Source organism: Denticeps clupeoides, chromosome 17, assembly GCF_900700375.1.
Source record: "Denticeps clupeoides chromosome 17, fDenClu1.1, whole genome shotgun sequence".
NCBI lineage: Eukaryota > Metazoa > Chordata > Actinopteri > Clupeiformes > Denticipitidae > Denticeps > Denticeps clupeoides.
The window spans coordinates 15412160-15435695 of record NC_041723.1 but is presented as its reverse complement, the minus strand read 5'-3'; the positions used below and the strand labels follow the sequence as shown (position 1 = coordinate 15435695).

The 23536-nt window shown below is 45.4% G+C and overlaps 2 protein-coding genes across 3 annotated transcripts; one reads left to right on the top strand and one right to left on the bottom strand.

Annotated features, from left to right (window-relative positions):
• Nucleotides 1-2309: 2309 nt before the first annotated feature.
• On the top strand, nt 2310-14916 carry plin1 (perilipin 1). Of its 2 annotated transcripts, XM_028959376.1 has the most exons (7): nt 2310-2447; nt 2627-2825; nt 3753-3835; nt 3916-4177; nt 5562-5749; nt 9750-9932; nt 14069-14916. In XM_028959376.1, the coding sequence occupies exons 1-7, from the start codon at nt 2403-2405 to the stop codon at nt 14246-14248; spliced, it is 1140 nt and encodes a 379-aa protein (XP_028815209.1). In that variant the 5' UTR covers nt 2310-2402; the 3' UTR covers nt 14249-14916. The 2 variants fall into 2 exon arrangements, with proteins under 2 accessions (XP_028815209.1, XP_028815210.1); XM_028959377.1 differs by lacking the exon at nt 9750-9932.
• On the bottom strand, nt 14665-16741 carry LOC114767500 (ras-related and estrogen-regulated growth inhibitor-like protein). Its single transcript, XM_028959378.1, has 4 exons — nt 16331-16741; nt 16194-16247; nt 16028-16104; nt 14665-15880 (listed from the first exon to the last, which is right to left on the bottom strand). Exons 1-4 carry the CDS (start codon nt 16521-16523, stop codon nt 15458-15460), a joined length of 747 nt encoding a protein of 248 aa, XP_028815211.1. The 5' UTR covers nt 16524-16741; the 3' UTR covers nt 14665-15457.
• Between the last annotated feature and the right edge of the window lie 6795 nt (nt 16742-23536).

Here is a 23536-nt window from a genome sequence, read left to right as displayed (position 1 = left end):
ACAGACCCTCTAGGTGGATGTACCAAGTTCCATAGCAACAAGTTAGTCTTCTTGAAAGGCCTGTTTTGACATCAAAAAATAGCCTTTTGAAAATTGTTTGTTCAATGCTGGATTTTAAAAGCATTTTTTTTTTGTAACCTCTGCATGTTTTCTATATGCATCATAAATAGTCGCTATCTTGTCCAAATGGTAGTCCAGGGTCACAACATGACTAATATGTAAACAAATTGTTCCTGTACCCCACCCAGTGCTTTGCCGCGTCTGGCTACTTACACCCTTTTCTTCATAGCTTTTATCGTCTGGGACTCTTGCCCCACTTACTGCTACATTTTTGACCTTCAGACACCTGGCCCACCCTGACTGTATAGTGCATGCATTTCCAAAGCTTCCCTTTTAGCCTGCATATTACCGTCATGTCTGTGTGGGGACTGACCCAGGCGTGCTCTCTCTCTCTCTCTCTCTCTGAGTTCTCTAATCTGTCCGTGAAAGCAGGTCGAAAGAAGTTTGCCTTCTAGCCATCTGTTCTCAAACTTCCTCACACTTTCTTAGATCTGTAGCCATGAACTGGAATGCATATTAAGTCACTCCATATAATAACCTTTTTTTACTATTATTATTTTTTTATATATATATATATATAAAACTTGCACCAGTTAATGTGCAATTCTAACACACACAGAGCGACCTTGACCTTTATGGCATTATCACATCAGTAAATCATGGCAGCACCATCCCATATTATGAGATCAACTTTTCTGTTCTTTGGACATCCAGTTGGGTCTGATCTACTTCTGCCGACACTGTAATGTCTCAAATCGAACAAGTCTTTTTTTCCCATTTCTATGTCACAGTTGGGGACATTTGAATAACTCAGTTCAGTGTGAGAAACTGTCCTCAAGTCTACGGTGTTGTGCCAGCGTTGTGGTGTTGGTGGCAGAGACCAACATGAACACTACCATTCAAAGTCATTTACTAATGTCCCTAAATTAATTTAATTTTTGAAATAAGGTAGTTGGACCCAACTCTGCTAATGCGCTGCATAATGCACTATTGTGAATGTGGACTATTTTATTGCTTTAATCAGTGTAACTGTTTTTTAACTGGACTAAAATAATTTAAAAGGGTGAAGCTTTTAACACTTGGGTTCACAAACACATTACATTGGAATTGATGAAGGTTTACATATGCAGATGTTCCATCATTAATGAACATGAACAGTGTCTGGATCAAAATAGGGTATCTCTATGTCAGCTCCCAGGACCGTGGATCCATGTGGTTACGTTTCATTTTTGATTGCTAAGTTTGTTTTAATTGGTGAAACTCTGTTTGCTAACCATTTCAAGGATAACTGATTTGTTAACTTTGACCAGTACAAACTAGGATTAGGCTAGGCAGATTTCACTATATTATAATGTACATATTACATGTACACTATAATGGTATAATATGGGACATTTAAATTTTAGAATAAGAATTTTTTTTTATTTTTTTATTTTTTCTCACACTTGTGAAATCAGACTGTCCACTTAGGAAGGAACACTGCTCACATGCTCTTCTGCAAATGGAATAAACAGGTGGAAATTATAGCACGACATCCCCAATAAAGGCGTGGTTCTGCAGCTGGAGACCACTTCTCAGTTCCTATGCTTTCTGGCTGATGTTCTGATCGCTTCTAAATGCTGCCGGTGCTCAGCCCTCATGCCATTAGGTACCAAGATGAGATCCTCAGACCCCTTGTGAGACCATATGCTGGTGTGGTTGGCCCTGGGTGCCTCCTAATGCAAGATAATGCTAGACGTCATGTGGCTGGAGTGTGTCAGTAGTTCCTGCAAGACGAAGGCATTGATGTTATGTACTGGCTCGCCCCTTTCCCCAGACATGAATCCAATTGAGCACATCTGGGACATAATGTCTTTCTCCATAGATATTTTTTGCGTGATGTCAGTACAAAGTATTTAATAAGAATATTTAATTAATTCAGATTGTGTTATTTGAGCAGAGTGTTTTATTTAATTAAGGGTAGAAATTTTGACTCGTGTGTTTCTTCCTATTCTTTTTCTCTTTCCATCATTGTAATTAGAATTAAATAAATTGGTACGAACAGTAATAATGTGCAAGACTCTGTTCTGCACTACTGTATACGGTCACGTATGCCCCCATGTGGAAGTAACAAAACACACCATGTTACAAAAGCAATTTCTCAACATGCAAAAATGATTTTTGGACCATACACAGTTGGTCCCCTGAGGTTTCAAAAAGCGATATTGTGTAAGTGGGTGTATCCTTTGAACTTTATGAGCGCGGGCAGAGGTTTATTTACCAGGGATCTACAGTGTCATTATTCATTCTATGTAGGATTTGAAGGGTAAGTTTTATACCATTTCATTTTCAGATTTATCAACATGGCTCCAGAGAAAACCTCTCCCAGCATGACCGGTACACGGCAGGTACACTAAGATTTACTTCTTGCCACATTTTTTTTTTGACAATTGTATCAATTGGCACATATATAATATAGTCTTTTTTTTTTTTTTTTTTTTTGTATTTACTTACACTTTTTCTGTTTACTGTAGATCACCTGGTTCCAGGTTCCTTGTGAGAGATTTGTGAGTTTGTTTCTTCTCAGGAGAGCGTGTTTCGGCGTCTTCTGAACCTCCCGGCTATAAACTCGACCTGTGAAATGATAGAGAGGACGTACAGCAGCACAAAACAGAGCAACCCGTTGATCTGCTCCGTGTGTGTGGTGTATGAGCGAGGGGCCTTGGCCGCCGGAAACCTGGCCATATGGAGCACGCAGCCTGCCATCCACATGCTGGAGCCGCAGAGTGAGTTTAACATGCATTTGAGAGTTCTGCCACTTTGACAGATGTATATGTGCACATTTTGGACCGCTTTTGCTGTTATTAGTTGAGTGCAGTTTAATACAGTTTAAACACAATTTAATAAGCTGACCTTTATTTTTTTGAGATTTATTTAAAGTATTTCATACCAGAGCATCATTGTGGATGTTAAGCTTAAAACATGAAGGTTAAATGTCATTAATACTTAAATTAATATAACTTACATTATGAGTAAAAGTATTTTCTTGAACACTGACCTCACCTTGGTTGGTTGGTGGGAATATATGCAATGCCTCCAATCTGAATTATTTTCTCCCACCCAGAACGTACTTTATCATATATAGGCACATGTGGTAATGTTGAGGCTAATGATGTATGTGGTGCCTGCCGTGTGGGTTGGAATGAAGATGTTCTGGGAGACAATCCACCAGTTCTAAGACTGAAACATCCTAATGCAAAAGAGTGATCTTCGTCTTTGCCAGCACCTTAAGCCTTGTTCTGTCTTTTTTTTTTTTTTTCTCCCTTTGTTTTTTAATGAGGGTACATTTCTCCAGATGGAAACTCAAAGAGACCCCAAGGGCTATGTCTGTCTGATTGTGCAAGTAATATTAAAGTGAACCTGAACCTAAAGCTGAACTAAAAATTGCACAACCAAATGATTGCATGAATAACTTGGCAGTATCAAAATGCGAAGATTGTCTAATGCGTGTCTGACTCTGAAAACTTGGTCAAAGGTTATGGAAATGTATTTGAACTTGGTCATATAATGAAACTATACTCCCTAAATATGTATTTATTTTTTTCCAGGGTTTGTGTGGTTTTTTTTATATATATCTCTCACACATACATATTAAATTGTGTGTGTCTGTATGTATATAATGTGACCTTTTTGTTTTTCTTTTATGTGTATAGTAACTGCAGCAAATAGTATGGCATGTCGAGGTCTGGACCACTTGGAGCAACGGATTCCTGCTCTGCATTTCTCCCCCGAGGAGGTGATGGCACGTCATGCTTCCACTGACTTCTTACATGATGTCTCCTCTTCACCCTAAACTGTCTGTGTCCTCTTTCCCAGCTGGCAGTCAGCTTCATTGCAGTGGCATCATCGACGGTGCAGACGGCCAAGGAGGGCTTCTCGGGTCCCGTCATCAGTACTTCTGACCGGGTTATGAACTTGGCATCTGAGAGCTTCCAGCTGACCCGGGCTGCCCTGAGCAACGGGCTGCAGTATGTGCTGAACAGCAGACCTGCCCTCATCGTAGGGGAGGGAACTGATGCTGCCCTTACGATGGCTGAGCGCTTTGTCAACTATGTGCTGCCCCCTGGTGAGGTCAATGGTAAGTGAAGACTGTAATGGTAGTGAAGACGGCCACTAGGTGTCATCATAACACTCGTTATAATGCCATTCCGATCATTTTTTTCTTCCAGTTCAACAACACACTGAGGACCTTCATTACTGTCAAAAGATGAGGAGGATGATTCTTTTATCTCTGGTTATAGGAAAATGTATTGATTGATTTCACAAAATACAGTAAATTGTGCCAGATCCCTACTTGTAGAAGGGATTTTCAAAATTACTATAATTATGCTTATATCTGGATCATGAGCATGCATTCTTTGTCAAAACCACTTCACTGTCTAAACACTTGCTCTGTTGTTCCCAAATGATTTATTATTTTCATAGCAACTGCCTGCAATTCCAATTAGATAACATTTTGTAAAAAAATTTAAAAAACTGTTGCAAATGTGCTTATAAAAGGTTAGATTCAGTAAAAAATATTATCGTCCCATCCTCCAGTTAGGACTTTTGTTGGTTAGTTGTTTGCTCGACCTTCATTACCACTAGGTAACCCAGTAGACCGAAAACACACCAGCTATTTCCATATACTTACGCAGAAAGGGTTTGTGTGTGTGTGTGTGTTTTCCCCTTCAGCTGACCTGAAGACTGCCATATAATAGCTTTCTCACGTGGACCTTCAACAATGTCACGTTCCTGCCCAGGCCATTAACGCCTTCTGTAATGGTGCATTCTGTGCAGAGAATCTGTTTAACGTGCATTTTGGCTGCTTTTGTAAATTGAATTTTCTTCTCTATGTATTGAACAAGGGTGAGCTTTGTGGTGGCCAAACCAGGCGAGGCTAATTCATCGCCGCATTGGCCTACATGTATTTTTTTATTTTGAGCCGCGCCTCCTGTTTGCACTCAGATTAACCGAGACCCATCTGGACTCTCGGCACCGGTGATCAGTGAGTTCGGCTCTGCATTGTTGCAATTGCCTGTCTGTCTGTGTTTCGGCCACACCAGCCACCCTGAGGTCTGGTTGAGGTCAGGGGAAGGACGAGCTACCACAGATCTTTCATAATAGCATTATTAGTCTAGTAATGCTGTTTGAGTGTAGAGAAGCAGTCTGTAGTCTGGTCTTGCGGGAACAGCGAGCTTGAATTTATTATTTTATTTAATCAGATCAGTTTATTTTGTGATTCTGTGAGTTTTTATTATAAAGAAGTTGGTGATAGTAGCCTAGGGAGTGTCCCTGTAACTACTAATTTTACGTTGCTCTGGATAAGGGCATCTGATAAATGCTGTGAAATGTAATTTTTTTTAATGTAGATACTACTTAAAAGTAGTTTACTTTATTACATTAAGAAGTATGCGAGCTGTGCTTTCATGAAAATAGAGCTTGTTTGAAGAATGTTGCCTAAAGTCATGTTTTTGTTTTAGAGGAAGATGTTCCAGGGGATAAGGGGACTGTCGTTAACCCTCCAGGCCATCAGCAGACCTACAGAAGACTGGAGGCTCTGACAAGAAAGGTTTACAGACGTGCCTATGATCAGACATCCATCCAAATCCAGCGCACCAAGAGCAAAGGACAGGACCTAGTCACACGCTTTCCGGGTGTGAGTCCGTTGGTAAGCACTACTGGCTATTTTGAAAGAGGACCCAGGAAAGAATAATGTAAAGTCAGTAAACATTACACCACCTTTTATGCACATCAATGACCGATACAGCATTAATGGTAAAACTGTTCCAAAATAGCTAGCATGATAGTCATATATTTACTTCCTGATCAGTCACATGTGTTTATATTAATAAAATAATATAAAGGTATAATACTGTAATATAAAGCCATTTAGAAAAATTTGCTTGTATTTGTACTGCACTTGTCATTAAGTTGCAGTTTGGGCCCAAAGCAGACCCATTCTCATAGATATTTTCATTTATATAAACAATTTTTAGTGTCAGTGTTTCCTTAAAGCAACATAGACTGCAGGACATAAGGCTGAAATAAATGGCAATTTGAATGTGGATGCCAATTGCTTGTCGGCCCGCTATGTTTTCACGGTTAATAGATGGTAGATGCTTATGCGAGACAGTGGTGACCTAGCGTGTAAGGAAGCGGACCCAGCAATTGGAATGTTTTGAATTCTGATTTGAATCCAGCGTCACCTGGCCATGGCGCGCCTTCGGGTTGGTGTCCTGGACAATGCAGCAGTGGTCTACCGTCCTGTTCACTGATTAGTGTCACGTCAGTTTTGCTGGAGAAGGCGATGGTCAACATGGTCCCAAGGGATTGCTTTGGTGGAGGAGGTGTAACAGTCTGGGCAGACATCACCAGTCACCGCAAAACAAACATGGATCAGTCACTGCACGTTCTTACCTCAGAGACATCATAGAACCCATCATCATCCCCCAACTCCGCCAGCACACTCCCAACTTTGATCATGGATGATTATGCACCATAAGGTAGAATAGTCACAGCTCTACTTCAGGAAGTTGGAGTGCCTCATATGCTACGGCCATCAATGTCCCCTGACCTGAACCCCATAGAGCACGTCTGGGACCAGTTGAAGCAGAGACTGAATGATTGTACCCCACCCCCTTGTGACCTGGCAGACCTGCGTGTAGCACTTGTGGAAGAGTGGAATGCATTGCCTCAGAACAACATCATGAGGTGTCGCTGTCATTGCAGCAAATGGTGGAAACACCCGCTACTGACACAATTTTTTGTTAGTGAAGTAATGGTCTTTGTGAAACACTGCAGCACAGGGTGACACAATGGAATGTGTCCTCTGCTTTTAACAATCACCCTTGGTGAGCAGTGGGCAGCCATGACAGGCACCCAGGGAGAAGTTTGTGGGGACAGTGCTTGGCTCAGTGGCACCTTGGCGGCTCGGGATTCGAACCGGCAACCTTCTGATTGTGGGACATGTTTGGGGATATCTCCCCAAATTTTTTGGCTAATAAATATTAAACTAATGAAAATGGTCTGTCTTATACATTGTTAGTAATATCAAAGGGAACTTTTACTTATTTCCTCAAAATTCTGAGCAAATAGGAAAAGCACTCATGTAAATAACAATATCCCAAACTTATTGTGTGTGTGTGTGTGATAGGTATTTTAATTGATTGTATTGCATACCTACCTTTAACACACAGCCAGAGGGTGTGCCATTGAACGTGGTGTTAGTGTTTTGGCCCTGATGGTGAGAATTTGTGCGATGTTCTTGAAAACAGACGTCAGACCGTCAAAGCGTGACTTTAAAAAGCATATTTATGCCCCTAACAGAATGCACTCACGAAAGCGTAGCATGGCATGTTTACTGGCCCGGCTTTGTTAGAAAGGCTGATTGCATTATTGTTGTCTATGAAAGAGACCTGTGAAAAGCATGCCACCCACATTGTTGGATCATGTTCAAGTTCTTGTTCTATAAACTGGAAGCGGGGTGTTCCAAAACCCAGAGAAAGACTGAATGATGAGTGTGCCACTGGGTCAGGAGATATACAATTAAGCAAATTTGTTTGACCTAAATTAGCCAGGGTATGTAGAGGGTGGGGGGGACTTTTAGAATTAAAAACTAGGTCACGTTTTCCCATTTGCCACACTTTCTATTAACTCCCACAAGCCACAACATTAAAACTGCTTGCTGTCAACCGAGCGCACTAAAGAGCGTCACAGACCGAACGCATTTATTGTGGCACTGCACACTGAATCCCATATTGAAAATAGTTTAACTTTGACCATTGGCTGTATGATGCATGCAACCAATAGAAAACAAAGCATCAAAGTGGTGCTCAAACCAAGATTGAGGAGAGGTTTATTATAGCAGTGATTTTATAAGTGGATTATTCCATTTTACCACGAGGAAGGAGAAAAATGTTGGATGCCGTAGGTCTCCCAGTAAACTTTGCTTGTTGGCAGTGTAGAAATAGCACAGAGACCTATAGACCTACTTCTCAGTTTAATGCGGTGTAGTTCTAAAATGCGTTACGCATTTAACTCAAACACATAAACTGCACATACCCCTACTGTATCTGCTCTGCTGCTGCTACATTACCTCATTCTACATCTTTTCAATGTGTTTTTTTTTTTTTTTCTTTCTATTTTTATACATTTTTGATTCTCGTTTATTATCTCTCGAGGTGCTGGGCAGGACTACAATCTCATTGTTCCAAGTATGTTTGTGCCTGCAGATTAAATGATTTGGGGGTTGCGAGGCAGCACCTTGACTCCTCAAACCAGTCCTGATCATTTGGTGCATTACCCTGCTGAAAGACGACCGCACCTTCAGCAAAGGCAGTCAACCTTATGGCATGTCCATGGTTTGCAGATAGGAAGGATCAGTGTTAAAAAGTCAAGATTGCATGTCTCACTGGCCCATCTTCATGCACCGTGCTGCCTTCTGTATCCCTGTATCATCTAAAAGGAAACATGATTTGTCCAACCTGGCCACCTTCTAGCCCCTTTTTTTTTTTTTTTTTTTTATTCCAGTGGAACTAGATCTGTAGTGTAGCTCACAGATAAATGCTGTATGTTTGTGGAAAGGGGCTGGTGCATACATGATGTGGTAGCAGGGCTCTTTTGAGGGTCTTTGTCTAGTTTGGTCTGCTCACCATGGGCGCTTGCTGAAAAATCCATGAGCTCAGAGTTAATTCCATGGCATTTGTGAGCACCTGTAATTCGAGTTTAAAGCTGTATCGTGTCGTTCACTGAAACTGAAATGCCCCAGAACATCTCCCATTGTGACCTTAAGCTGTTGTTGGTGGGGGGTGTGGGGTTGTGTTAGGGGTTTAGTTTTCTTTTCCTTTTCTCTCCACTCATCCATAATTTGATGGGTTGGCATCAGACAAAGTGATATGCAAACTGTTGCATAACATGCGACCTACTGACACTTTTGTAAGTCTGTCAGGAAGGCTGATCTCAAGAGATTTATGTGATGAGTTCATGAGCATGTGTTAGAATGTGTGTTAAGACTGTGTTGAGCTGGGCAGTCTGGCATAAAAAATACCTTATTTCATATTTGCTACTCTAAAGAATGAAACATGGTGGAAAAGGTCATTTGTTTTATTAACTCAGTTCAGTATTAATGGATGTTTTCACCCTAGGTTAAAATTGAATAATTTTAGAGATTGAATTTCAGATTTTTCAGGAGTCATCATGCTAAAATTGCAGTTGCTTTTACACATTTTCTTTCCAGTTGAATTTTGGTCCTTGAATTTCACGAGTTGTATTTGAACATGCTAAATAATACTACTTAATGTTTTTACTATGAATTTATTGGCTTTGAAATTGACATGCCAAAAATTCATTGTTAATATAACATTGTTTCAATACAAAAAAATTGTTTGAAATTCAAAGGGCTAATAAAATTCCTAAATCAGATTGGCTATAAAAGACTCACCATTCAAATTGTGAGTGTATATACAGCTTTCGAATTAATATTTACTTATCTAGTGAATGATATCACTGTATAGTTTTCCATATCACACAGTTTGATAAAGGAATGGTAAAGGTATTGGTAGAAGTGGTATTATTGCTAATCTGATTTACCCTAAAGCTGTAAGGGCTGAGCTGAAGATGAACAAATAATGACACTAATTTCTGATTTGGTTCTCAATATTTTGTTGCAGAATGTTGAACTGGTCAGTGGGCTGGGACCGCAGTTGGTGAAGGCCTATGCATCTGTGGTGTCAGAGGCCAAACGTGCCCCTCTCACCACCATAGGCCTTGCCAAGGATGGGGCCGCTACTATTCAGGAGTCTTTGGGTGCAGCCACAGAACTGGTCCGTAAAAACTTGTCCTCCTGGGGTCTGGTGAGTCAGCCATCCCAGCCTTTGATTCAATTTGCCCGCGCTCACGTGCATGTATCCTGTTCAAATTGACTTCTCACGTGTGGCAGTGTCCTGGTTCCCTGTCCTTGACCCTCCCACACACCAACATATTCCGTTATCCCATTACTGCCTCAGCCTGCAAGATTGATATAATTTGGTTTTGTTTGTACATTGCTAGAAGGTTTCTTCAAGTAACATGCTGGGTGGATTTGTTTAGTTGCCAATGGAGATTAGATTCCCTTGCATCTATTGAGTTTCTGCGGTTTTGGGTACCCAAAAGGTCCAGGTTCTCACAACCTAGGTAAGAACAGGATATAGATAATTGTGGCAGTGGTGGCCTAGCGGTTAAGGAAGCGGCACCGTAATCAGAAGGTTGCCGGTTCAAATCCCGATCCGCCAAGGTACCACTGAGGTGCCACTGAGCAAAGCACCGTCCCCACACACTGCTCCCCGGGCGCTGGTCATGGCTGTCCACTGCTCACTCAGGGTGATGGGTTAAATGCAGAGGACAAATTTCACTGTGTGCACCGTGTGCTGTGCTGCTGTGTATCACATGTGACAATCACTTCACTTTTAATTGCCATGATTTTCAAGGGGGAAATTTTGTGCTTCGGATTTTCAGGCACAATGATAAATAGTTATTTAAGATACCTGCTAAAATCCAGAAAGGGGCCTGTCTAATAGAACAGGATATCCCACTTTGAGCCTCCATGTAGTCTTTCAGATCTTTCCTGGGATGGCTGGTGAGGGCTGTGACCTGGGGATTCATATCACCATGTTACATTCCCTTAAGCACACCATATTTAGAGGAGAGACCTCAGGCCTGTCTCAGTGAGTCATGTACCATGCCCATGAAAAAACGGTTTGTAATGGGAGAAAAACGGATTTCGCTGGAGGCCTGTAAGTTATGGTGTGGATCTGGATTTGGTTGCAGGAGAACTGGGAACTGGAGGCCCTGGCACATGCACCAGCATGTTTTAAGGACATCTGTGTAATGGGAATGCACTCAAATTTGGAATAAATATTTTCTGTGTTTGTATGGAATAAAACATCAGCTTTCCAAAAATATATCATTCATACAAAACAGTGATTCACAAAGGTCCTATTACTACATTTCTTTAAAATAGTTAAATAACTGGTTAATATTAGATTACGGCATTCCTCCCATGCTTTAACATTGCATAGTTCACACAGTAGTAGCTCATAACTTGGAGCAGATCTCCGCTGGGGGCTGTTTCATACTTTGCTGGGGACATTTTTGAACAGTTACCACATTTCTTCATCACTCTTTAACCATTCACAAATTCCAGACCCCCTACTGACCATGATAAATCCTTCATACTCGAGTTGAAAGTCCACGTCGGGGGCATACAGATGTAATTATAAAAGCAGTGTTTTTGGTTGTATGATGTGCTGAAAAGAAATGTTAGAAATGAAGAATTGCAAAGTAGATTAAGCGTTTCCTGTCTAGTTTTTCCCCCATAACCTTCTGTTACTGTTTTAGTTTAAACATTAACTTTTAATGTATGACATTTTTGTTTGCTCACTAGTAAAGGCACTGAGATCAGCTGGTTCTTGGCTATTTTTTATTTTTTACAGTTTTTTCTCCCCCCCGTACCTTATCAGCAATTGCCAGGATATGTGGTCCTAACCCCATCCTAAACCGAATCATAACCCCTGCCAGGTACCAACTCAGCCTTATGAGTATTTAAAGTAATTGTTTCATACGAGTTGCTCTTAAATGATTATACAGGGTTGTAATTTGCACTCGTGTCCATTCACAGTGTGTGTATATACATCTGTGTTTCTCTTATTTAGCACAGATTGGATGATCCTTCGTAATCTCTGCATATAATTCACTTGCTCCTGCCATAATAACCGTATAGATAATTGTGGTCCATAAGAGTAAGGGAGATGAATGTGCAGCATTTTTATTATTTTAGGCTGTAGTACTCATTGTCTGTGATCTGTAGGCCCTCTACAGCAACTACCAGTTGTGAAGACAACAAGGTTAAAAATTCATATTTAAACAGCAGCTAACTGCAGTTTCTTTAATGTGATCTAACAGAAATCTGTAAAGGATCTAAGCCTTCGAGAAGAATGTGAGCACAATTTTGCCCAAATTTGTATGTAAATAAATGAACAAGTTGGTTGAGTTGTGTTTCCTGTTAATAAGCATATCATGGAGCTTAGTGGTTCTTCCAGGTGCGTACCCATGACCTGCATGTCAATATTTCATTACGCCAAGGTCTCCGCACGACACACCAGGCTGTTCAGAGCTGAAGCTGTTAGTTGAGTTAATGTATCCTGGCGTGAAACCGTGAACAGGATGGGGGAAAAACGGGGTTTTGTGCCGGCCCGCTTCTTTCTCTAGATTAGACCTTATGAAGTGTGTACATGCAAGTTTTAACGTAATGAGTCGGTCATCTCTTCAGCCCTCATATGGTAAAGCAAGTCCCAATTCCTTGAAGAAACAGCAGGCACGTCTAGTTGGAAGAGGTCGGTGCCACACCGGTTTTCTTCTTGGAAAAGTCCCCCGCTCCTTGAGCCGCGCTTTGACGTCGGCTGAGAGCAGCAGGCAGCTGGCAGAGTCAGTCAGGTGACTTCTCTATAGAGCTATACAGATCTCAAACTAGATCTGCTCTCAGTATTAAATCATCTTTGATCATTTGGATGACGTCAGTTAGAGTATAAACAGTCGTGGTGAATATGAGGGGATTTACCACTTCACATTGTTTACTTTGCACTTGTTTTATCTGTTCTTTACGGTCCGGATCACTTCTATTTAGTTTAGAAATGCGTGGATTGAGTGCTGATTGATGTGCACGCACAGCGGGAGATGTGAAATGGGTGCACGCTGGCATATCTCCACCCATCTCTCTATCAGGAGAAGGTCCCCGTGAAAATCTTTAGTCTCCAGACGTCTGTGTTTTGAGTAAGGAGAGCGCTACTGTCTAGTTAAGGATTGGAACTTGTTGTGGTCCGTGAGTACGTCGCGGTAACGGCTCCGGAGGGCGGCTCATGCGAGACGGGAGATCGCTGATACACAATGAGACTGTTCCCCGGTGGTAAATGGAAAAGGCATGGCATTTTGCACACACATTAAGATATTCCCGTCCAAGGAACGCTGTGTGCTAGGACCAGCACATTTCTACCATGCAAAACATTTGTATTGGTTTCATTTCTACTATTGACAGTGACAGTGGAAAATTGTGAGGTAAAACTTGCCATCGTTCGGGGGTTAAAAATGCTGTAACCAGGTTATTTCTGCAGTCTGTGCACTGCGTGTATTGCTCATCTTAATTTGCGCAAATCATTTAGCAAATACTCTTTCTGTTGCACTGGCTGAAAGCAGTGACCACCAGCGCCCTGGTCAGGGAAAGCCGGACGACGACAGACCCCCTCCTTCATCAACACTCTCTTGCCCCGGAATCTGGAGAAACCGGGAGACTCCAGCATGTCTGGCACCAGCCTTACCTGTCGGCTCCACCGCCATCGCCTCAGTCGCATTCCTTAAGCCCCCCCCCCATACCGAGAAGGTGTGAGGGAATAGCTGGAGCGTCTAAATTCTGGCCCCTGGAGGGTCATCCCAAGTTCACTTCCAGCAGCGGACGCGGTAATTGGACCAGAGTGACATCTACGGGTTGCGGGTTGGAATCCATCGACACTGTTCTAGCAAGGGTGAACCGAAGTGACCCTCCCCCATGCAAAAAAATAATATGGCTGTGCAGTGTTCTTGCTGGAGGTTTGGGGGATGGAATGCTAAATTTGGTGAAATGTTGGCCCTTTTTTTTTTAACACATTAAAGATTAACTTAGTTTGTTTGAAGATAACAAAATGATCAATTTGCAGGAGTCCAGATTCACTATTTTATTTACTCTTAAAATCTCTTGAACACTGGAATTTCAGCAGACATCACAAACCTGATCTCTGCCGTAGACATCTCGGGACCACAGCCGCTGCCAAACTTGCAGATTATCAGCGTTTTAATTCAACCATTCTGTGTGTGTGTGTGTGTGTGTGTGTGTGTGTGTGTGTGTGAGACGCCATTGCAATTGTATTGTGTGCCAACTCTCATAGAGTTAATGAGAGCAAATGAAATTGTGTTTTGTCCACAGTTTTCTCAGTCCTCTACTGCCGAACCAGAGAAGAGCGAATCCTGCAACATGAATGGAGCCGGGCAGAAGCAAGATCCAGACCAGACCACCCAGTCGCCTTCAGAGAATGGAGACGTTGATGGCGACCCACAGCAGAAGGTTGTGCAGCAGGTCCTGGACCTGCAAAAAGTGGCCGCTTAGTTCAAGAGAACTCATGTACGTTCCCCAGATCCAGTGGCAGCAGGGGGAATAAACTCACTTAACACCTAGACAGGCACTTGGAGCTGATTGCGAGTTTGGGGACAGGGGCTGGGTGTGTTTTTGGAGCTGGTAGGTGTGGTCGGTTTAGAAAAATAGCACGTGTGACAATGCATTGTTGAGAACATTACTGTGCTTTATAATATAATCTATATATATATAATCAGTGCGTGTAATGCAGATGTTCATGGTGGAATGTAACCAGCACTATTATGCTACAGACATTGGGTGTGACCCTCTTTTGGTTTTAGAATCATTGTTTTGCACTATTCATTGTGTAGCTGTGCGTTTTTGGTATATTTGGAAGAAGGCTTCATGTTACAATATACAGTTTGATGGATTTTTTTTTTTTTTTTTTGTACCAACCAGTTCTATAGTGGAACATTAAACATTTAACGTTCACTAACAACTATTAATATTTTACTATATAATAATTTAGAACAGACAAATATAAGGAAACATGTAGAAACATACAGTGGCAGTATAAATGCTGAACGGAATACTGAGAACAATAACGAATGTAAAGTAAAAATGTTTGTACTGCTAACTTCTAATATTCTGCTTTTTGATTTATTTGTATCTCCAATATCAATAAAGAAACCTCTTGAGAATTGAACACGATTCTTACAAAGGAGGGGAGGTGCAATATAAGCTTTCTGCAGTTTTACTTTATAAAGTGCTGACAGGAAGCTGCAGTCTTGTCAGTGTAGAAAATGTATTTAGATGTGGGGGAAGATTCGAAATGTATTTACATGGTGAACCGCTTTTTCATAACCTGACAATAATGCAGTACTTGGTCAAACGTGTGATGGGAACGTCCACATGAATGCAGGACCTGGTCCTGTCCTGACATTCACACGCCCGTTGTAGGTATGGGTCCACTCTGACCTGTGTGTAGCTACACAAGCGCAAACACTGTTCAGCAGGTGATCGGATCAGGTAGGGTAACCAGTGACCCTTCACCTACTCATCACAACGTGACTGGTGTATAACTGTCTACATCCAGTCTTGCAGTCAGATCTGCTGCGTTTTATCAAAGTGCTCAGTTCCTGAGGCTTGGGAGACCGTGCATCACTGCTTCCCTCTGCAATGTCCCCGGTCTATTATTACATCATCTATAGAGAACTTCCGCACCCATCATTCCTGCTTGGCTCAGAGTGAATCGGTCCGCTTCCTGTTGAACACTGCTGACATGCTCTTCACGATGCCCCTGATCCCAGCCGGCTTCTTGACCGCAGATCTGCACTCCCTGATTCGGTCCACCAGCGCATGGAACACCATGAGGACGCTGTGGTAGTTCTCCGCTGCCGAGACCTCGTAGAAGTGGCAGTCTGAGGAAAGGGCCAGGAGCCGACCCTCTTCGCTGAAGACAGTCCGTCGATGGTGTAGGTCCCTTTTGTTGCCCACAATGATGATGGGCATCTTCTCCAAGCCCAGGTCCTTACTGGCCCTGATGCAGTGTATCATTCTGGAGACAGTGTTGAAGCTGGACCGGTCGCAGATGCTGTACACCAGCACAAAGCCGTCCGCCCACTGCAGTCTCTTCTCGCACAACAGGGACTCCTGGGAAAAGTCCTGGTTGGAGAAGAATCAAATTAAAATGTATTCATGTCGTCTTCCGTTCCACAAGTTCTCATTTGCTTAGAAATGAACTTTACACGACAACAGGCAGGCAACCTGATCTAAAACAGGACTGCAGCTCACTCTGATTTCAGTGTATACCTGAGAATAAGGAGAATCCCAGATGTTCAGGGTCATCTCCCTCCCATCCAGGCAGATGTTGTGACTGTAGATGGACTCTGGAGAGAAACGTTGCAAATTACCCACCTTCAAATACAACAAAAAACAACAAAATGTAGAACATTATATTACAGAAAGCGGCTCTTACCGATGTCGCCATACTCGCCAATAAATCTCCGTGTTAAGAAGCGAACGGTCAGCGCTGTGAAAGCAAGGGCCGTATTAAACACACCGGGATACATTCATTCACAATAATCCATAAACCGTGAATACTGGGCGGCTCACCGGATTTGCCAACGCTGTCCGAACCCAAAATGACAATGTTCGCGTCCATTTTAAACGCGTTCATCTTTGAACCGGTTGAAATAGCTCCTCTGACGCGCACCGCGGCGCTCGGTGGAGCGAGTGCCCGGCGCGGCGCGGCGAAGTTCGGGATACCCCCGCCGGAACGTACCACCTCACGGGGTCCGGGGTCCATGAACAGCAGCGGCCGGACCGGAGGTACAGCGAGGTCTGCATGTGGGCTAATGTAATAAAGTCAGTATTATGTGTGCCGTGTGCGAATGCCTGGTCTGCGAGAGTAATCAATAAATGAAACAACTCCCTGTTCGCTGAACTTGGTACATTCCGAAGCTTTACGTGAGATATAAACACATCCCTCAACAGAGGTGGAGCTCGATCAGGACCAGGGTGGCATGCACATTTAAAAGGCCTTAAGTGAGCAGGTCAAAGGCAACGGTGGCAGGGAAGAACTCCCTGATAAAGGAATAAACCTAGACAGGAACCAAGGCTGAGCCTCCACCGTTCAGCGCTGGGATGTTCAATGAGATTTATCCAGGAAATATGGCATATACAGTACAGGCCAAAAGTTTGGACACATCTTCTCATTCAATGTGTTTTCTTGACTTTCAAAACCAATTACATTGGTAGATTCTCACTGAAGGCATCAAAACTATGAATGAACACATGTGGAGTTATGTACTTAACAGGGTGGTAGTAGCCTAGTGGGTAACACACTCGCCTATGAACCAGAAGACCCAGGTTCAAATCCCACTTACTACCATTGTGTCCCTGAGAAAGTTGCTCCAGGGGAGGACTGTCCCTGTAACTACTGATTGTAAGTTGCTCTGTAAATGTACCAAAAAAAGGTGAAATAACTGAAAACATGTTTTATATTCTAGTTTCTTTGCTCTGATTACTGCTTTGCACACTCTTGGCATTCTCTCGATAAGCTTCAAGAGGTCATCACCTGAAATCGTTTTCCAACAGTCTTGAAGGAGTTTCCAGAGGTATTTAGCACTTGTTGGCCCCTTTGCCTTCACTCTGCGGTCCAGCTCACCCCAAACCATCTCTATTGGGTTCAGGTCTGATGACTGTGGAGGCCAGGTCTCCACTTTTTGTTAAGTACATAACTCCACCCCCTCCTTGAACCGCCACCTTATCATGGTAGAGGAGTTTAAGAGCTTTAATGATCCTAGGAGCCATGTTGTAGGGTCTCCCATGACAAATTGGTCTAAGGTAAAGGGTGAGAGAATGGTTCAGAAGAGCTTTCATGGAGGGAACAATAAAGAGCCAGTGTACCCATCCCGGAGGGTTACCAGGGTCCCACCCTGGAGCCAGGCCTGGGGTTGGGGTCCGTGAGCATGCGCCTGGTGGCCGGGCTTTCGCCCATGGGGCCTGTGGACCCACCACCTGCAGGAGGTAAAGGGTCTGGTACAATGTGGATCGGGTGGCAGACCATGGCAGGAGCTTTGGCGGTCCGATCCCCGGACAAGGAAACTGGCTATTGAGACATGGAACGTCACCTCTCTGGAGGGGGAAGGAGCTGGAGCTTGTAGAAAAGGTTGAGTGGTACCGGCTGAATATAGTCAGACTCACCTTGACACATAGCGTTGGCTCTGGAACCCAAGTCCTTGAGAGTGGACTCTCCTTTGCTGGACTTGCTCCAGGTGAGAGGCGGAGGGCTGGGGTTGGCTTCTTGTTAGCCCCAAGACTCTAAGCCTTTTTGGGGTTTACCCCGAGGAACGAGAGGGTAGCTTCCCTGCGCCTTCGAGTCGGGGAATGTGTCCTGTCTGTTGTTTGCGCTTATGCACCAAATAGCAGCTCAGAGTACCCACCTTTTTTGGAGTCCCTGGGACGAGTACTAGGTAGTGATCCGACTGGGGACTCCATTGTCCTGCTGGGGGACTTCAACGCTCACGTGGGCAATGGCAGCATGACCTGGAGGGGCGTGATTGGGAGGAACAGCCCACCAGATCTGAACTCGAGTGGTGTTTCGTTACTGGACTTCTGTGCAAGCCGCAGTTTTGCCATAATGAACACCATGGAGGAATTGGAAAACACCTTTTGCCATCCGGACAGTGTGGAAGACGTCGCGTCGCAGCTCTACCATCTGCGCCAGGGTTCCTCATCTGTCAGCCAGTTCAACGCAAGATTCCGGACGCCCTCCGGATGATTTACTATGAAGGTCTGGCCCCACGAATTCGGAGGGAGATGGTCAGCCGGGAGATGCCAGCAACATATGAGGCCCTCATTCAACTCACGCTGAGGATTGATCGCCACCTGCTGGCACTCCCAAAACCCTGCACCAGACTCCCCAACCACCTTTATCACCACCTCAGCCAACCGTCACTCCTCCAGACCATAGGGGGGAACCCATGCAGCTGGGATGGACAACCCTCACGCCCGAAGAAAAGCAGCGACGTTTTCGGGAGGGTTTGTGTGCGTACTGCGCTTCCCCTTCACACCTCCGCCTGACCTGCCCTATTCGCCCGGGAAATGGGAGTCCCAGCTGATCGGTACGGCATGTTCGGCTGGGTCAATTCCTCACCATCTGATGACGCTGACTTCCCGACTGGAAATTTCATAGACCACTCTTTCGTTCAAGTCCATTGCATTCCCCTGGAACTCCTCACCAATCCTCTCACCATCACCTCCGTGGATGGTCATCCGGTCTCCTCAGGACCCATCATTCACCGCACGGTCCCTCTGCAACTCCGGCTTGACTCCCATGTGGAGAAAATCCAGTTTCTTGTGACGAAGATTATCACCTCACCACTCCTCCTCGGGTTCCCCTGGCTGTCCTTACATCTCTCCTGGTCATTGGGCATGGTGTTGGAGTGGGGAGCGCACTGCCATCGCCATTGCCTTCTGCCACAACCCTCCCCGTCTGTCTCCATGAACCCAGAACCGACTCGTCCAGTGTTAGACAACGTCCCCTCCTGTTATCATGACCTAGCCACCATCTTCAGCCGAGCCAAAGCTGCCCAGCTGCCTCTCCATCGACCAGGCGACATGGCCATTGAACTGCTGCCGGGAACCACTCCCCGAAAGGACATCTCTACTCCCTCTCGAAGGCAGAGCAATTGACCATGGAGTGGTTTGTGGCAGAGGTGCTTCAAAACGGCACCATCCGGCCATCGACCTCCCCGGCCACGGCAGGGTTCTTCTTTGTGACCAGAAGGATGCTGGGCTGCGACCGTGCGTGGACTATTGTGGACTCAATAAAATCACTGTCAAAAATCGAACACCTTTACCCTTAACCAACAACGCCCTCAACGCCCTCTCGGGAGCAAAATACCTTACAAAGCTGCATGTCAGTTTGGCCTACAACCTGATTCGCATCCGAGAGGGCGACGAGTGGAAGACCGCCTTCATCACCCCCACTGGTCATTTTGAATCCCTGGTCATCCCATTCGGTCTATGCAACGCACCGCCGTCTTCCAGCAGTTCATCAATGATACTCTCCAGGACATGCTGGGACGGTGGGTGTATGCCTACCTGGACGATGTACTAATCTACTCACCCACTCTGGAATCACATATTCAACACGTGAGAGCAGTACTAGAGAGATTGCTCGCCCACCTACTGTACTGTAAGCTGGAGAAATGCACCTTCCACCAGCGCTCCACCACATTCCTGGGTTTTACCATCTCGTCCCAGGGTGTGGCCATGGAGCCCAAGAAGCTGGAAGCAGTGGCGTCGTGGCCCCTACCCATGACGCTGAAACAACTGCAACGTTTTCTTGGGTTTTCAAATTTCTATCGTCGCTTCATCCGTGGCTACAGTACGGTCGCAGCACCCCTCACTGGTCTCACCAAACCTTCGTCACGTCCGTTACATTCTTCAACACCCAGATCCTTCCCTTCCGTTTGTTGTAGAAGTGGACGTGTCAGAGGTGGGACCCTCTCCTTTATTCGCCGGGCGTTCTGGTGGCCCTCGGTACGACGGGGCGTACAGGCCTACGTGGATGCCTGTGATGTCTGTGCCCGGGCCAAGACTCCTAACACTCCGACTGCTGGGCCCCTACGTCCTCTTCCCATTCCTCATCGCCCCTGGACCCACCTCGCCTTGGACTTCATCACCGGTCTCCCAGAAGCCAATGGTATGACCACCATCCTGACCATAGTGGATCGCTTCTCCAAGGCAGTCCACTTGGTCGCCCTGCCCGGCCTACCATCCTCTGCCACAACCGCTGACCTCGTGCTACAACACATGGTCCGCCTTCATGGGTTCCCCCAAGACATTGTCTCCGATCGGGGACCCCAATTCGTCTCAGCTGTGTGGAAGGCATTCTGTCGTCTTATTGGATCGACCTGCAGCCTCTCCTCTGGCTACCATCCCCAGACCAACGGCCAGGTGGAGAGGGCCAACCAACAGCTGGGACGATACCTGCGGTGCTTTGCGTCGGAACATCAACGTACCTGGCCCGGATATCTCCTTTGGGCGGAGCTGGCCAACAACCTGCAAGTCTCCTCCGCCACCGGTCATAGCCCCTTTGAAATCTATCATGGATATCAACCCACCATATTCACTCAACAGGTGCCCGCAGACGGGGTCCCCTCGGTCCGTCAGTTAATCCGGGGTTGCCGAAAGGCCTGGAAATCAGCGTGGTCGGCCCTCCATGATGCCTCCTGAAGGATGTCCATCCAGCACGATCGCCGGCACCCTCGCCGACTGCACTTTCAAGTGGGACAGAGAGTGTGGCTGTCCACCCAAGACCTACGTCTCAGGACTGAGTCACACAAACTGTCCCCTCGATACATCGGGCCATTCCGGATCCTCAGTTGGATCAAACCCCTCACCTACCATCTCCAACTCCCTCCTGCCATCCGTGTCCATCCGGTTTTCCATATCAGTAAACTTAAACCCTTTGTCCGGTCCTCCCTTCATCCTCCTGTCAACTGTCAACTGATAACCACCTGGTGGTGAGTTGGATCAGATGGCAGGGGAAGATGCCACGTAGACCTGGCAGACCTAAACATATAGTGAGGGTCTGCTGGGACGCTTAGCAGAAGAACCTGTCAAGATGGTCTTCAGTTCCGACCTCCAGCAGAGCTTTGTCCACGTCCCAAGAGCAGTGGGGGACACTGAGTCCGAATGGACCTTGTTCCGCTCTGCAATTGTTGAGGTGGCTGTTGCTAGCTGTGGTCGCAAGGTGGCCTGTGCCAGTCGTAGCGGTAACCACCGTACACGCTGATGGACACCAGAGGTTAGGGGAGCCATCAGGCTGAAGGAGGCCTACAGGGCATGGCTGGTCTGTGGGTCTCCAGAAGCAGCAGACAGGTACCGGACGGCCAAGCAGGGGCAGGGGCAGAAGTTGCTGAGGTAGTCAAACAGCTACACAGCGGCAGAGCCCCAGGGGTGGATCTGTCCTGGGTATCTCATGACTATGGATGTGGTAGGGCTGTTGTGGTTGACACGTCTCTGCAACATTGCGTGGACATCGGGGGCAGTTCCGGTTGAGTGGCAGACTGGGGTGGTGGTCCCCATTTTTAAGAAGGGGGACCAAAGGGTGTGTTCCAACTACAGGGGGATCACACTCCTCAGCCTCCCTGGAAAGGTCTATTCCAAGGTACTGGAGAGGAGGGTCCGGTCGATAGTTGAATCTCAGATTGAGGAGGAGCAATGTGGTTTTCGTCCTGACCATGGAACTGTGAACCAGCTCTTGGGAGTTTGCCCAACCAATCCACATGTGTCCCCAGGGGTACCCTATGGGGGGGCACTCCAGGAGTATGGGGTGGATGGCCTTTTGTTAAGGGCTATTCAGTCCCTGTACCAGAGGAGCGTGAGTTTGATCCGCATAACTGGCAGTAAGTTGGACCTGTTCCCGGTGAGGGTTGGACACCACCAGGGCTGCTCTTTGTCACCGGTTCTGTTCATAACCTATATGGACAGAATTTCTAGGTGTAGTGGTTGCCATGGTGTTGAGGGTGTCGAGTTTGGTGGCAGGAGAATCTTGTCTCTGCTTTTTGCAGATGATGTGGTTCTCCTAGCTTCATCAGGCTTTGACCTTCAGCTCTTGCTGGGTAGGTTTGCAGCCGAGTGTGAAGCGGCTGGGATGAGGATCAGCACCTCCAAATCTGAGTCCATGGTTCTTGACCGGAAAAGGGAGAGAAAATGAGATCGCGGATACAAGCGGCCAGAATGAGTTTCCTCCGTAGGGTGGCCGGGTGCAGCCTTAGAGATAGGGTGAGGAGCTCGGACATTCGGGAGGGACACAGAGTAAAACCGCTGCTCCTCCACATCGAGAGGAGCCAGTTGAGGTGGTTCGGACATCTGGTCAGGATGCCTCCTGGATGCCTCCATGGGGAGGTGTTTCGGGCATGTGCTTCCGGCTGGAGGCCCCCGGGTCGACCCAGGACACGCTGGAGAAATTACATCTCCAGTCTGGTCTGGAAATGCCTTGGGGTCCTGCCGGAGGAGCTGGTGGAGGTGGCTGGGGAGAGGGCTGTCTCGGATTTCCTACTTGGGATGCTGCCCCCGCGACCTGGACCCGGATAAGCGGTGGAAGACGATGACGACAACATAATTTTGATGCCTTCAGTGAGAATCTACAAATGTAAATGGTAATAAAAATAAACAAAACACATTGAATGAGAAGGTGTATCCAAACCTTTGGCCTGTACTGTTATTGCAGTCCATCCAAAATGCTCTCCAAAAGAGATTTACCTTCAAGATTCAGGAGAGGTTTATTGTCAGTACAACAGTATACACAGAATACCGTGTATTTGAATACTGTTTCACACAGACTCCAGCATAGTGCAATCGTAAATAATAATAATAAAAATGTAGAAACACACTAAACTATACAAACTAAAACTTAAATACTGTACAGATCTCTGTTAATTGTACAGATTTTCTGTACAATGAACAGGACAAATAGAGCAACATCATGTAGGAAGCTTGTAAGTGGATATAGTGGATATTTCAAAGGAGACACACAAGACAAATATGTGCAAAATGAGCAGAGATGTGCAAGATGTTAGGATGTGTATGAGGCTGGAAGTGCACTGATCCACATGGGAGTAGATGGTGAGAGATAAAGAAAAGAGAAGGCTGTGTTAGCAATAAGTTAGCTAAAATGACTATAAATGAGCAGAGAACTAAAGATTTCCAGTGGCACTAACTAACTACTGCAGCATTGCTAAAGGTGAGTGGAATGTTGGTAACTTCATCGATGGTAACTTGAAAGCACGTTGTAAGTCGCTC

Coding starts and splice junctions, on each gene's coding strand:
- LOC114767500 (XM_028959378.1), bottom strand. CDS start 16,523: ATGGACCCCGGACCCCGTGAGGTGGTACGTTCCGGCGGGGGTATCCCG. Junction 16,248..16,330: donor GGACAGCGTTGGCAAATCCG/GTGAGCCGCCCA, acceptor TTGCTTTCACAG/CGCTGACCGTTCGCTTCTTA. Junction 16,105..16,193: donor TGGCGAGTATGGCGACATCG/GTAAGAGCCGCT, acceptor GTTTCTCTCCAG/AGTCCATCTACAGTCACAAC.
- plin1 (XM_028959376.1), top strand. CDS start 2,403: ATGGCTCCAGAGAAAACCTCTCCCAGCATGACCGGTACACGGCAG. Junction 5,750..9,749: donor TTCCGGGTGTGAGTCCGTTG/GTAAGCACTACT, acceptor ATTTTGTTGCAG/AATGTTGAACTGGTCAGTGG. Junction 9,933..14,068: donor ACTTGTCCTCCTGGGGTCTG/GTGAGTCAGCCA, acceptor TTTTGTCCACAG/TTTTCTCAGTCCTCTACTGC.